This window comes from Kockiozyma suomiensis (genome assembly GCF_038497685.1).
Source record: "Kockiozyma suomiensis strain NRRL Y-17356 unplaced genomic scaffold V2V93scaffold_1, whole genome shotgun sequence".
NCBI lineage: Eukaryota > Fungi > Ascomycota > Lipomycetes > Lipomycetales > Lipomycetaceae > Kockiozyma > Kockiozyma suomiensis.
Genome location: NW_027117664.1, coordinates 923,193 through 938,352, shown reverse-complemented (window position 1 = coordinate 938,352; position 15,160 = coordinate 923,193). Strand labels below are relative to the sequence as shown.

Below are 15,160 nucleotides of genomic sequence, written 5' to 3'. Positions count from 1 at the left end.
GCGCCCCCGGCGTAAGCCTGATCGGCAATCTGAGTCACAAATCACAAGCTATTGTGATCGATTGCAGCGAGAGCAGATTGTAGTGAATACGCAATCACAGGCACACGGTTGAGCCTGTCTTCAACGCGGCTCCTCTGTAGCATTAGATTAGTAGCAACAAAGGCTAGTTTCCAATACTTTAAGAATACTTGATACAATTAATACAAAATTCATAAGAATGGAAATGATAATAATAATAATAATAAAAATAATAATAAAAATAAAAATGAAATTAACACTAACGCCTCGACCCCATCCAAACTCGTAACAAACCGGTACTACTTTTTCTAGGTGCCCAGGTAACTTACAACCCAGGGCACTCGCCTGCCTCGACGTGATTAGTAACCCATTCGTCTGCGTTCTCAAACTCGCGCAGGCAGCCCTTGCACTTACCCCCTGCTCCATTTCGCTCTTTTTTCTTCGTGCCTACCGGGTAGTCAAAGTGCATTGACTTGAGGTGGTTCTTGTACGTATCGCATCGCGAGAACCCGCCAGTCGAATGGCATCGCGGATCAGCGCTGTAGAACGGGCATGCGAACGGCGAATCTCCCTGATGCGCTTTCTGGTGCCGTAGCAGATCATTTGGCCGCGAGAATCCACGACCGCATATCTTACATGTGTGCGGCCGAGAAGAGTATTCCATGTGTATCGCTCGGTGCGCTGCCAGATTGGAGTACCAGCCTAAGCATTCCGGACACTGCTGCTTCCGGGGCCGCGCTCGAATTGGTCCACCACCAGACGTAGCTGCACTTGATGCTGGACTATACGGCGAAGTGGAAGAGCTGTGCTGAGTCGACGTCGAAGGGCTGATTACCGCGGGCGACAGAGAAGGAAAGGTAGCCAGCTGTGCCGGCGGTGTAAGACTTGTATGGGTCAACTGCTGTCGAGCGGGATGGGTATTGAAATTAACAGGGGGGGGAATAAGAGGTGGGGCTTGCACAATCGAAAAAGTCGCCGAAGATCCCGTAGACGCAGTTGTCGCGGCATAGATCGACGAAGCTGAATCGCTATTCTCTTCTTCGTCGTCCTCTTGAGAGCTTCGCGAATTGGTCACTGATATAGCACGACGTCGGTTGTAAGTGTAACTCGACAAGCGTCCGCTTCCGAGACTATACGCAGAACGGCTACTGTCGTAGCCATTGTTTGATCCAGCGGCGGCAGCGGCAGTAAGGAATGTGTCAATTCCCGCGATCCCGCTATAATAATCCTGGCGGCCTTGCGCGCTCGACGACGAGCTTGAGGGAGTCGGCTCCTGACAAGTCAGCGCTGCAATGCTCATGGGATTACTGCTATCCGCAATCGCGTGCGTGATTCCTGGTACTTCAGCAGTATTGTCTGAGAGCCCGGTCGAGGACTCAGATCCGTGCAAACCTGGGAACAGAGAATCAATACCTTTGATTGCACGGAACCGCGCAAGAATCCCATCATCCGCAGTAGCAGTGACAGCATCACCTACAGCAGAACACGCAATCGATGGTTCAACTGAACCTTCAAACTGAGATCCGATATCCAAGATCGAAGTGAAGCCCTCGTCAATTTCATCACCAATGACAGTCTCTTCTAAGGGAGGCGAGGGTGGAGCCAGATTGCGACCGATTGGCGATTGCGATGCTGGCCTTCCAGGCGATGTCATGTCCGACGAGGCATTGATTGCCACAGTGGCCAGGGCCGGTACATGGACTGGACCGGGTTTTCCTGCCAAAATTGAAGAAGAAGCAGCAATAGTGCTGTTTGCGGTCATCAGACTAGGTGACTCAGCTTCAAGAGAGCCGGTGTTCATAATACGGTTAAATGCGTGCAGAGCATCAACGGAATCCAGGACCCCTGGGTATCCATGTCGAATTAAAACCTGTTGCGCAAATAGAGTGGTAAACTGATACGAGTTTGGTGTCCGACTCTCCTCGCTTATAAATTTTCGAGTGGTGCCGCTGCTAGTATCTGTAGCGACAGATGGTATAGCAGTCGAGGCATACAAGTCTCTCAACGCAGCCGCTTGCGCATCTGTAGTAACTCGAGGAGCGGCAGAGGACTTTTGAGCACGAGACGACGATTCGACAGGAAGGTATGTCGGCTCATCAAGAAATTTTGACAACTCGGCAATACTAGCATCTAAATCTTCTTGCCGTCTGCGTACTTGATCTTTGATCTGAGAAAGCGAAGGCTGCTCGCTAACGTTCGTAACGCGCACACTGACAATGGTGTTGTTAAGGGAGTCAAATGTTTGTATTTTACGCAAAATTGCGCCCGTGGGATCATCGTCATCATCATCGTCATCATCACTATCGTCATCACCGCAGACAGTTGAAGTGGCTAGAGAAAACTCACGGCTGGCGGGAGCCGGCCTGGTTGACCAGGTAAGCGGAGTCGCCCGCTCAGAGCTTTTGGTTGCGGAGCCGCGCGTAGCAGAGAAAGCCCTTGGGTCGGCTTTCTCGTCAACAGAAGGAAAAGTTTGCGTAGAAAGTGTCGGGGCCGAAACAGCTTCAGTGGAGCGAATGGCAGCATAGGCCGATGCGAGGGCCGACGCAGCCGAAGCGGCGGCGCGGGAACAGAAGCTTTTTATTCGCAGCTCTGGACATTTCTCTTCAGATAAGCGCGGCAAAAAATCGCATGAATGACTTCTAGAAGGCATCCGTCTCTTCTTCAATTTCTCGGAAGGCGCACTGACTAAAAAGTAAAAGATATGAGTAAAATGAGCAAGCGACAAAATCATAACAATGCATGCACATACCCAGAGCTGGGCGCGAACCATTGTCGGCAGAAGATCGCTTTTCAAGCGAAAGGTCATTGAAAGAGTCTACAAGGGTAGCATCAGATGAATCGCTAGAACCCGAGCTTCCCGAATATGTGGGAGCTATGACCGGAAGGGATGAAACTCGCGAGAGTGGCGATGGAGAAGAAGTCTTTGAGTGGCGGCAAGTCAGCTTGGACTTTAGCCGTAGAGCCTTCGTCGTGTAAAAACAGGAATCAAGCTTGCACCGAGAAGAAGAATCCGGCTGAGCATCCTGGATAATTGGATCGGTAGATGATACCACGAACAGCATGTTGCGGAGAATGTCGACGCCGTCCGGGAAGGTCGTAGCGGAAGACTGAGACGGCGGCATTGAGGAAGGTCAGCAGCTCAGCTAATGCGGCGGTGCTGGCGGACGGTGCGGCTGCGGTCTACGGCTGAGGAGGGCGGGTGCTCTGCGATATGGCGACGCGGCACGGAAGAACCAGGAAAAAGGGCGACGACTTCGCAATAAGAACCACCAAAGAAGGGTGCTGGACAGAGACTCGGGATGACGGGATGAAGAAGGGGCAGGAAGCAGGAGAAGCCAGACAGAGGGCTCTGCGCCATTTGTACTCGGCTCTTCCACTCGCCGACAATCTGCGACAGTCTACGACACAAGTCGACATGATCGACACGCGCCAAGCCGGCCAGCGACTCCGAGCCGCCCTCTTTTGCATGAAACGACGCGGCTGCGAAATAACTTATCCTGTTTCAAACTAGTGTCATCGTGTTTCTGCGAGCTGACGCGTCCATTGTGGCTTGCTCTGGGCCCTGGCCGCTCTTGTCCTCGAAGCGGTGCGCTGCCATCGCGGTGTCCAGCTGGACTTCCCGCAATGGTGGGCTACTTTTGACTACTGATCGAGAATGAGAGACCGCATAGCTATCATATTCTACGTCCCGAAAAGAGCTCTGGCACAACCCTCGTCGAGTAAGCGTAGCATCACGGCTTCAATAAAGCTTGGTCACGGTAGCCGGCAACAGCGCACCGCCACCGCGTTTACCCTACAGCACTGCCACGCAGGATCGCGGATGCGCTGCCAGCGTCGAAGCTAATGGCTTTGGCAACTCGGCCCTTGCTAATAATAATCAACCCACAATCGGTCAGCATTATTTTAAATCAAAACCTGGTATTCAAAATTAATTACTTCAATCAGGCGTCTACAGCTTTAGTGCGTCGAGCTGAGTCAATGCCTCCCGCAGCCCCTCGCGCACTGCCCGTAGCCCGTCCTTCTCCATCATAATAGTCTGCGCCCGACGCGCCCCCTCCTCCTCGTCTCGCTTTCGTAGTGTTACTCGTAAGCTCTCCCGCTCTGCCTCTGCAACCGAGACTTGCCGTTTCAGCTCTTCGCGTTCGCCCTCGGCTCGAAGCAGCCGCCGGTCGACATCGGCCGCCCGCTTTTCGAGCTCCTGCTTCTCACCGTTCATACGCTCCTTCGCTCCGCTTACGCTCTCCAGCTCGGCTCTCAAAGCCACCAGCTCTCGCTCCTTGCGCTCCACCATGCGCTCCATCTTATGGCTCGTTGTTGTCAGTGCCGCCATCTGCTCTCTTAGCTCCTGGCTTTCTCGCACGGCTGCCTGCATCTGCCGTTGACTCTGATCGTAGCGCATTCTCTGTATCGTTCTTTGTTAGCTTTTCATTTGCCTCTCTTTTTTCCCTCAGGCGACACGTAATCAAGATTTTTGAAAACTCACAGCTTCTTGCAACCGTTCCTCCACCTCTCGGTCCGAGTTTTTTAGTCGATCCTCGGTCTCTGTTAGCTGTCGCTCGCGCTGGTTGATAATGGTCTTAAGCACAGCCATCTCCTGGTTGCTAAATATAAGCCAGAAGTTGTCAGTATTCCGTAAACGTACGGGTTGACACAAAAATGTCTCTTGTATCTTCTTTTTGGGTTTCCACTTACAGCCTCTCTATCGCATCCGTAATTACCCCTTGCTTGTCTTGCTTGACCGCAAGCTCATTATCGAGTTCAGTAATACGCTTCTCAAGTTCGCCTTTCTCACCCTCAAGCTGACCAATTATACGCGCTCCTTTCTCAAGCTCATTGCGCCACATTTCTACTTCGCGGTCGGCCTTGCGCTTCGCTTCCAGTAATTCCTCGCACTGAGCCTCGAGTTTGTCAAGATCTTCTAACGCACTAGAGAGCTGCTCCTCAAGGTCCGCCTCTCGCGCCTGCGACCGATGAAGAATCTCCTCCTTGTCAAGCGCAAGAGCACGCTCGCTCTCAAGAGTCTCTTGGATCCTCTTAATCTCAGCTTCCAGCTTCCGGGATCTTTCGCGTGCAGCCAGTCCTTCTTTCTCGCTCTCTTCAAGCTGGCTAACGACTTTTCGATACTCACCATCTCTCGCCATGCTAGCCACAGTTTCTCGCTGTGCAATCAACAATGGCTGCATCTTCACATACATCTTCCACCAAGGGTTGCTGATTTGAGCTGCTCTTACATTCTGCGCAATAACTCGCACTGCCTCAGCGCGATACAGTCTCTTGTTTACGTGTCGACGTCGAAGGTATCCTCTCGCACGCGACTGGATCCGCGTTACCAGCTCGCGAACAAGCTTCTCTCGCCGGTCTTCAAGTTCTGCAAGTACACCTGCCCGGAAAAATACTTTTGTAACTCCAACTCGATAGGCAGCCTTTTCCAGCTTGAGCGCCTCAACAATCGTCTTACATGCACGCTGCCCATCAACGTACCCGGCAGACGACTGTACCCGCGAGACCTTGACGTAGCTTTCTTCTCGCGAAACAAGAATTTCGTATCGCTGTCTGAATTCTGCAAACGACAGTCGATTAGGGAAACCAGTTCTGGCAATTCGGATTCCCTCTAACACACCATTGCAGCGCAATTGATCTAGCACAAGTAGCTTGTCCAATTTCTTAGGTCGCTTCTCGTGGTTCGGCAAAATACAGCGCACAAAATGAGGATGCGTAGATCCCAGCTGTCCCATCAGACTCGTCAACTGTTCTTTATGTCTCTGAGCAACCGTACGAAACAATCCCTTGCGACGGCGAACACTGTCACCAGCGCCTGTGTCCCCGTCTTCCGCAAACAAACGAGCAACATGACTTTCTGTAGACTGGCTAAGAAGCTGGGTAATGTTGTCATTCAGTGGATCTTTATTCTTTTCAAGCCAGCCTTCGGTATTATAATCAACCTCAGCCGCGTAGTGGGTTAAACGGAATCCTTGATTAAAAAGCGAGGGCTTGTACTTGTCAGATTTTTTATCCCATAACGCGTGCAGTTTCTCAGTGAACGACTGGTCAGTCGCCCGAGGCATTACACAGTCCTCATCCAGGCACGAGAAAATACCAATAGGCTATCACCATTAATGTTAATATCAAATTAGAAATAAGAAACAAAAATTGCACATACTTTTGATTTCTCAATCAGGTCAATAGTAGGCTGAAGATCATGGCCAAAGTCAATAAACTGCCATTCAATATTTTCACGAGCGTACTCCTCCTGCTCAAGAACAAACATATGATGATTGAAAAATTGCTGCAACTTTTCGTTGGTATAATTGATGCAAAGCTGTTCAAATGAATTGGTCTCAAAAATTTCGAACCCAGCAATATCCAAAACGCCAATGAACATAGCACTACTGCTATCGCGCTCAAGAACTTCGTTGATGCGACCGACCAAGTAGGCAAATCCTCGCTCATAAATTGTTTTCGCTAGTGCATGAACTGAAAATTGTACCTGTGCTGCAGTACGGGACTGATCAACCCAGTCACGGCCAGCCTTGACTCGCGGTCGCAGCAAGGCCTTGGTGAAAGCGTCAACAGGCACTCCTAGCACATGACAAAGCTTCTCAGCTTGTGAGTACTGCAGTAATTTGGCTTGTCCAGATGAGCGCTCGGCACCGATTTCCAAGTTTCCAATATGCAAAACAATAGCAATGACGCGCAAAAAGTCTTCTTGCTCCCGATCAGTAAATCCCATGATGCGAAACGCCTCTAGCAAATTCTTGAATTCATCGGCGTCAGATATGCCTGGAATTAATTTGTTGCCTCCCTTCACGTAATTATAATCCGCGACTTTTCCGTCTAGCAAGAAAAGTTCACGCAAAGACTCTGATGCTCCACTAAGTAATTGGTAAAAGATATGATAATTTCGCTCTAAGGGGCTTTGAGTAACTACGCGAGTTTTCTCAAGAAGGTAATAGTCAATATAAGCTCCCGAAATCTGGCCAGAACGACTGAATCCAATTTTGATGAACTTTCCAAATCGCGATGAGTTATTGTTCCGTGCTGTCTGAGAGTTTCCAAAAGCTTCAAGAATGGGATTTGCCTGTAGAATCTGTTGCTCAAAAGATCCAGTATTTGGCTTTAAACCGGTAGCACTGTTTGATGTGACTGCAGCCAAATACTGAATTACTTTCTTTGTATTTTCCGTTTTGCCAGCCCCAGACTCGCCAGTAACCAAAATAGACTGGTTCTCATGCATCTCTAACATATTTCTAAATGCGAGATCAGTTATTGCATAAATATGAGGAGGAAGATCGTCCCGAGATTTATTCTTGTATAGAGAAGTATACTCCTGGCTATAAACAGGGAGACTGCAGTAGGGATTCACTGTAACCAAAAATAGGCCTGAGTAGGTCTGCGGTACAAGAGGTCAGTATACACAAAGTGAAAAGAATACAGTCCTAAGTTTTTTTCGTACGTAAATCATATCGGCCATATATCGCGTTTCGATGTTATGAACCACCGACGCTTCGTTTAAATGTGTCAGCTCTGCCATATCATTGGCCTTGTCAAACTTTGGTGGGTTCACTCGTTCAGCATCGTTTTTACTGACAACACGTTCCTATAAACTGTTAATCATCAAGTTGAATTCCCACTATAATCTGACTTACACTATCATCTGTGCAGAGTACGCGCAGCTTGCCGTTTTCATCTTCTTCCGTAACAAATCCTTTCACAAACGCGTTGTCGGCATCGGGAATCCACACCCATTTCTTGCCAGCAAATTCAGCACTGTCGCCTTCCACAACAACTCCGTCCTCTGTAGAACTCAGATCCTGGGTGTTGTCACGGTCACCCTCAGACCCGCTTTGTTCCAACACACTTTTAATTTGACTAGGAGTAAATGTCTGTACTCTTTTGTTAGAAGTGCCTGAAGAAATTGAGAAGTTTCGACCATGAGGTAGGTTTTGAGAAATAGGCGTCAATTTAGTCGGGGAAGCTGGTCGGATCCCACCAGCTGACGGGGTCGTTGGCCTCATCATCGCTGATAACTGACCGTATGGTGAGTAAAATAAAAATAGGTTGACGATGGAAATGTGTTGCTACAACTTCGAATCGGGAGTTGAGAAAGGTAAACAGCCGTTGGTCTAATAAAATCCCAAGTGCACCCCGCGGCTCGGAACTCTACCTGTCTATATCCGATTTTGCGCTCTGAGGCTAGCGGTACTGTATCCGTTTGCCAAGGACTGTTGTCTGCAGCCGTCGCTGTAGAATATATGTACGATAAGAGACTAGTATCTCGAAATATTCAAAATGTATACTTCAAGAGTGGTATGGAAAGCAAGCTGAGTGGAAGGTAGATTACCTCTTAGCAACCATTGATGTGAGGTTGATACGCACTGTACCCGTGGCTCAGAAGAAGGTTTAATGTCAGACAGAGTAAACACAGCTGTGACAACTGTAAACACACGTCGTCGGCATGGCAACCAGGCGCTTACCATATATATGGGCTTTGTACCATGATTAATACGTGCCCTTTTTTCTATTACTGCCAATTTGAGGCTCAACAATTTATGACGCGGTCCAAGTAGTGAACTTTACGTTAATCGGTTAAAATAATTATCTATTCTTAAGTGATAATCTCTTCTTTATCAGAGTCTGAAGAATCTGGATAGCTGCATATTTATATACTATATTTCCTAAATTTAGAGGTAATCAGCTATGGCCGAAGAAGGAACAAAGGTATTATTTCGTATTTCTATCTGATCCGCAACACTTTATTCACAGTATATAGGCTCTCTCGGTGTTATATTGTGGTGTTTGCACATTCCCCCCCGAGGTACATATGCACTTTATTCAAGACTCAATCTTGCACTTATCAGTACCATAACTAAGTACTGAATGTATAGTATTGCGAGTTTGGAGGAACTTTGACAAAGTGCAAAGAGTGGTTAAAAGAAGAGCATCTCGACGTGTTTAACGAGTTATATTCCGAAGGTATGTATATGTGTATTGCCCTGGAATGATAAACATTTTGATTCGCTGACTGTGTTTGCAGATTCACTTGCCAAGGCTACAGAAGGTTTATCATTAGAAGCGCAAGAGAAAGTGGAGCGCGAAATTCAGAAATTGCAGGCTAAAGAAGCTAATAAAGCCGAGAAAGAATTGAAAAAGAAGTTGGCGAGTAAAGTGGTTGTCAAGAGAGTTGAGAGATCAAAAAGAAAACACGTTATTGCTGTTTCTGGAGTTGAAGTATTCGGTATCGATCCTAAAAAGCTGGCAAAGACGTTTGCCTCAAAATTCGCTACTGGAGCTTCTGTTACAAAAAATGCTGAAGGAAAGGATGAGCTGGTCATCCAAGGTGACGTTGGCGATGAGGTTGAGGAGTACGTTACTAGCTTATTGGAAGAGAAAGGATTGGATGGTATCAAGGTTGAACGGACAGAGGATAAGCCGAAGAAGAAATCACAGCAATAAAGAGAGAGCATCATATCATGCATTCCTTGGTTCTCAAATAGATTTAAAAAATAACATAATTCTCTCAGATGCACTCACTGAGCAGTCTTCTACAGTATTTCATGTCCCGGAGGTTTACTTAGGAATGACAAACGCAGCATATTATGTTATCTCTATCTATTATCAACAAACAAAACAATCTCACAGAAAATAAAAATGACCGTATATAATGAAAAAAAAAATCTGGAAATGAATGACCAAACATAAGGAAAGATTGAAAGTTTGATAATGTTGTATACCACAATACTTTGTGTACTTCTGATCCATAATATCCCGAACAAAATGCTGTACAAAGAAAAGAAACCGCCTTCGAATGCACCAAGCAGCTCGCGAAGCGTAAACCATACAGATGAATTATTGAGAGCTCTCGCGTTCAAATCCATCAGTCTAAACCAAAACAAAACTCTTGTTCTTTAAGCAGACGCCTCGAGAGCCTGCATCTGCACCAGCTCATAGTACTTGGACTTGTTGTTAAGTAACTCCTGATGAGTCCCAAACTCAAGAATCTTTCCATGCTCGAAAACAAAGATAACATCCGCCTTTTGGATAGTCGACAATCTATGAGCGACGGAGATGGTAGTACGCCCCTCAGCAGCGGCATCAAGCGCAGCCTGGACGATTTTCTCCGACTCAGAGTCAAGTGCTGAAGTTGCCTCATCAAGCAAAAGAATCTTAGGCTGTCTGATCAAAGCGCGAGCAATAGCAATACGCTGCTTCTGACCACCAGAAAGTAGAGCACCTTTAGAACCGCAAAGGGTTGCATATCCGTCTGGAAGGGACATGATAAAATCATGAATATTGGCTTGCTTGCAAGCAGCAATTATCTGCTCTTCAGTAACCGGCTCGCAGCATCCGAGTTCAACGTTTTCACGAATGGACCCAGCGTAAAGGGTAGGCTCCTGTGATACGAGAGCGATCTGTTTACGATACTCGTTGATGTTAAACGAAGAAACATCATGACCATCAAGAAGGATGTGACCCGAAAGAGGGCTGTAGAAACGTTCCATCAAGCCAATGGTGGTAGATTTTCCGCAACCAGAAGAACCTAATGAACGGATTAGCAAAGCGTTCTACTTTAATCATCTCCTTTCAAATACATACCGACAAGGGCTACAAACTGGCCAGGCTTGATCTTCATGTTTAGACCTCTCAGAACAGGCACCTGTGGACGAGTAGGATATCTAAAGTGCACGTTCTTGAACTCGACCTCTCCCTGCACATCTTGAGGAACAGCACCCTCCTTGCTCCAAGTGTCAATGACAGGCGTTATCTCCAGTAATTTCTTAATGTTTTGGGTAGCTTGATATGCTTTACCCATATCAGGAGCATACGAGAACATGATACCGGCGGACTGAGCTCCAAAAACGACAGCCATCAGCGTGACATAAAACTGAAACAAAGTATACTCTCTAGTACGCAAAAATCTTGAGCCGTACCAGAACGAAAGAGCCATGATAAAGTAAATCGCTCCCTGAGCGACACCGTACAAGAATGCAGAATAATGAGTTGCCGGGCGGTTGCTGACAATCAAAAGATCAAGATCTTCATTGAAGTGCTGCATAACATCATCTTCTCTTGTCAGCGCGGCAACAGTACGAATAGACGAGGAAGCCTCGCAGGCGTAGGCAGCAGACGCCATGTGCGAGCTCTGGTTCTTGCGGTTGAATTTGGCAAGAATGTAGAAGCGGTAGAATCCAGCAAACAGCAAAAGAGGCACACATGCAGAGCAAACGAGACCAAGATTCCAGGAGACAATGACACTTAGAGTCACTGATGAGACAACGATCATCATCGACGACAAAATCTGGCCGAGAGTGGTACCAGAAAGACCGTCAACAGCCTGAGCGTCACGCGAAAGAGTGCTAGTGAGCGAACCAGTAGTATTTTCATCGCGATCAAAGAACGAGATATCCATGCGGAGCATCTGGCGGAGTGTCATAAGACGAATTCGACGAACGAGCTTCTGACCAGCATACGCAAACATGCTAAGCGAGATAATTGCTGACATGAAAGCAACCACTGAGAGCATGAAGAAGAGACCGGCAAAGATATCAATCTCATGGAGCAAAAACTCACGATCCTGAGGATAGGAACGAAATGCTTCAATGCAACGACCGTAGAACAGGCCTAGAGCCGGATAACTCAAACCAAGAATTCCAGAGAAAAAGCCCCCAACAATGTTGAATCTGATTTCAGGAGTCGCAAGACCAACAATAAATCCAATGGTCTCGAAGAAACCGTATTGTCCAGAAGCATCCTCAATCTCTCCAGTAGACAGGCTCAAACTAGAAACTGAATTACCGGTACGAGTCTTGTGAAGACTAAGAAGCTTATCAGTATCAGCGGTCTTTTCGTTCTCGGCATCGTAAGATGCCTTTTCATCAACTGAAGAAACAGACAAAGAAGAATCCTCGCTTGAAGAGACCTCGTGAGTGTGGCTCTGTAGCTCTGCGATAAGTTCTTCTTTCTGCTGGTGAATTTTCTGAGTCTCAACGAGTTCATAATAGTCACCCTTTTTGGCCAGAAGCTCATTATGAGTACCCATTTCGAGAATAGTGCCCTTGCGCATAACAACAATGCAATCAGCATCCTTAATCGTAGAAAGACGATGAGCAATAACCACAGTAGTACGGTTCTTTGAGGCACGGTCAAGCGCTTCCTGAACGACGCCTTCAGACTTAGTGTCAAGAGCAGAAGTAGCCTCGTCAAGAAGCAGGATCTTTGGGTTCCCGACAATAGCACGAGCAATAGCAATACGCTGCTTCTGGCCACCAGACATTAAAAATCCACGCTCACCAACATTGGTGTGAATACCTTCGGGAAGTGAATTGATAAAGTCCCAAGCGTTAGCCTGCTTGCAGGCCTCGACGATCAGATCATACTTTTCGGTTGGAGTGACGTTCTCGTAAGGAGTTCCAATTAGACCGTGAGCAACATTGTCAAAAACTGAACAAGAGAACAATGATGGCTCCTGAGAAACAAGAGCAATCTGAGATCTGAGCCAGCGAATATTGAGCTCGTCGATGTTAACACCATCAAGCGTAACCTCGCCATCAAGTGGCTTGTAGAAACGCTCAAGCAGTCCAACAATAGTCGACTTTCCAGATCCCGAAGCACCAACAAGCGCAACAGTCTGGCCAGCCTTAATCTTAAGGTTATAGTGGTCGAGAACGGTAACGTTAGGACGCGAAGGATAAATGAAGCGAACATCGCACAGCTCAATGTCACCCTTGACGGTGTCGAGCTTTTTACCAGACTCAAGCGAGGAGTCAATAACAGATTGTCGATCGATCGTCTGGAAAATTTTTCCAGCGGCAGCAACACCATTGGTAATGCTTCGCACGTGAGGAGAGATGTTTGCAATGGCATATGTACCTTGTACCATAACCATCAAAATTGCAATAACAGCCGACACGGACAACTCATCGCGAGCAAGGAAGCGAGATCCTTGCCAGAAAGCAAGAGAATCGTTACTAAAAACACCAAGCCACATAGTTCCCGTCATAACACCAGCAGCGAGACCGGCCTTAATGGCATATTTCTCCGAGATAGCGAGGAAAGCATCATACTTGACAGAAAGTCGATCCTGGATGCCAAACGCCTGAACATTGCGCACACTCGACAAAACTTCCTCCGCCAATGTACCTCCAATAGACACACCACCGAGAGCGAGCTTGTAATACTTTGTCATCTTGCCAGAAGAAATAAAGAAAGTGGCAATGATGAAAAGGGCAACCGACATCATAATGAAAGTCAACTTGTACGAACGCACAAATCCAACAACAAAAGCGCCCACGAAGGTGGTCACGTTCGAAACAATAAATCCGACCTTAATAATTTGTCAGTAATCCCATATGTGAAATACAAAATAGTTTAGAAAAAAAAGTTGCGTCCTACCTTCTCAGACATGGCATCCTGAATCAAAAGAGTATCTGAGGAGATACGAGTAGTAACTTCACCGGAACCCAGTCTATCAAAGTAAGCGATATTCTGTTTGAGCGTAGCCTTCAAGTAATTTGAACGAATTCGAGAAGAAAGAACTTCTCCACGGTCAATAAAGATGTACATCTGAATATACGAGAGAATAACATCGGCGATAGCAAGATAGACAAAGAAAAGCACCAGATAGTTGACGCGACGCTGAAACTCGTCGGGCGAGATATAGTTGGCGATGAAATCTTGATAATAGTCAAACCCGTATTCTGTGCTGTTGAAGGGATACCATGAATTGGTCTCGTTGTAAGAGGTGCCGTTGAAGAATGTGCCATTAAAGAATGAGTCGGTGTACGTGCCGTTGAAAAAGATATCGTTGTCGTACGGGTTATATCGATAATAGTCCGTGAATAACTGGGTGAGCTGACCAAAGATCAAGGTCATTAGTGGTTTGGCGCATCCCTCAAGAATACCAGTAAAGAGACCGATGATCAGAAGTGCGGTATCTGTCGGTGTTACATAACGGAACATCGAAGAGAAGCCGGCTTTAACTTCTGGAACATCGACTTGGTCACGAAGAATCTGCGCGTCGTGAGGAGACAGAAACGAGAACTCATCCGCATGCTTAGTGACATCGACATTAGATGACTGCTCATTGCCGAGCAGAGGAGTGTTCTGCGAAGGTGCCACACCTTCTGCCTTGAGACTCTTCTTATCTGCAGACATGATGCCTGCTGATCACGCTAGAGAAGAAGAGATGAAGGGAAGAAGAACGGAGAGACTTGGGAGTCCAATGAGTATGGCAGAGATTTAAGCGAGGAGAAATTATTCTAGTAGCAGATTTAATGTTTTGAAGTGGGCGGAGATAGTAAGAGTAACTAAAGGTGCACGTCGGTGCTTTGAAGGGCAGGAAGGCCCTTGCTGGAATTTGATCATTTCTCTCCAACACCACTGTCCAAACAGGCTATTTTCATGTCAAAAATATTGTCATCCGCCAACACATTAACTGCAATACAGAAATATTGATATACATTCACTTACCACGTATTTGCTCTTAGAATCTGCTAAAACATCGCTGAGCGTCGCGCGGCATATCAAGGTTTACGATAAGGCTTTCTGGGAAAGGGTTGACTAGTCCCCACAGCGAGCCGGAGGCCTTTGTAGGTTTTTGTATCCTAACCCTATAATTGAATGATTTCCGCGTTCAATACTTCACCGTTTCAGTTGATGATCTGAACTTCGCATGTTAGATACAAAAGAACATAGTTGTATCCTGTGTGAGATCTGGACAGCGTATATTTGATTGTATGCTAGAAGCGAGAAGCCTAGCACCATTGAGCCAATAGCTCTAACCCCGTTATCGGATCGTCGAGAAGATTAAAAGCAAGTGCGTGTCTATATTAAATTACGGCCGATGCGTTCATATGCTCCATTTTCACACATACTACACGATTTCAAATTACTCTGATTCGCCTTCGATTGAGCTTGTATTCAGTCGTATTAGCGAGCATTGAATCTGAATAATCCACATTTAATAAAGGCAAGATACTGAGATTCGCTACCGGTGATAACACGCTCTCAGGAGGCCGTAGATCAAAACATCATGTTATTTCAATGACGTCGAGTAGTGATAGTTACTTCTGATATACAGTATAAGAACAAAATCATTTACGAGCATGGATATCAAATCTGAGGAATCTCTATTCAGATCTGAGTA

At 46.7% G+C, this 15,160-nt stretch overlaps 4 protein-coding genes across 4 annotated transcripts; 1 reads left to right on the top strand and 3 right to left on the bottom strand.

The window, feature by feature from the left end:
* Window positions 1–124: 124 nt before the first annotated feature.
* Window positions 125–3,406, bottom strand: V2V93DRAFT_21110 (uncharacterized protein). The gene is made up of 2 exons (XM_066907013.1): window positions 2,768–3,406; window positions 125–2,703 (listed from the first exon to the last, which is right to left on the bottom strand). The coding sequence occupies exons 1-2, from the start codon at window positions 3,138–3,140 to the stop codon at window positions 344–346; spliced, it is 2,733 nt and encodes a 910-aa protein (XP_066768655.1). The 5' UTR covers window positions 3,141–3,406; the 3' UTR covers window positions 125–343.
* A 1,300-nt stretch (window positions 3,407–4,706) lies between these two features.
* On the bottom strand, window positions 4,707–7,549 carry V2V93DRAFT_318982 (P-loop containing nucleoside triphosphate hydrolase protein; the record flags this gene model as incomplete). Its single annotated transcript, XM_066907260.1, has 3 exons — window positions 4,707–6,122; window positions 6,179–7,408; window positions 7,472–7,549. The coding sequence occupies 3 exons, from the start codon at window positions 7,547–7,549 to the stop codon at window positions 4,707–4,709; spliced, it is 2,724 nt and encodes a 907-aa protein (XP_066768654.1).
* Window positions 7,550–8,546: 997 nt separating this feature from the next.
* V2V93DRAFT_362790 (translation initiation factor SUI1) lies at window positions 8,547–9,707 on the top strand. The gene is made up of 4 exons (XM_066908433.1): window positions 8,547–8,736; window positions 8,789–8,833; window positions 8,904–8,991; window positions 9,053–9,707. The coding sequence occupies exons 1-4, from the start codon at window positions 8,716–8,718 to the stop codon at window positions 9,469–9,471; spliced, it is 573 nt and encodes a 190-aa protein (XP_066768653.1). The 5' UTR covers window positions 8,547–8,715; the 3' UTR covers window positions 9,472–9,707.
* A 1-nt stretch (window position 9,708) lies between these two features.
* Window positions 9,709–14,642, bottom strand: V2V93DRAFT_21150 (P-loop containing nucleoside triphosphate hydrolase protein). The gene is made up of 3 exons (XM_066907015.1): window positions 13,408–14,642; window positions 10,612–13,339; window positions 9,709–10,555 (listed from the first exon to the last, which is right to left on the bottom strand). The coding sequence occupies exons 1-3, from the start codon at window positions 14,167–14,169 to the stop codon at window positions 9,924–9,926; spliced, it is 4,122 nt and encodes a 1,373-aa protein (XP_066768652.1). The 5' UTR covers window positions 14,170–14,642; the 3' UTR covers window positions 9,709–9,923.
* Between the last annotated feature and the right edge of the window lie 518 nt (window positions 14,643–15,160).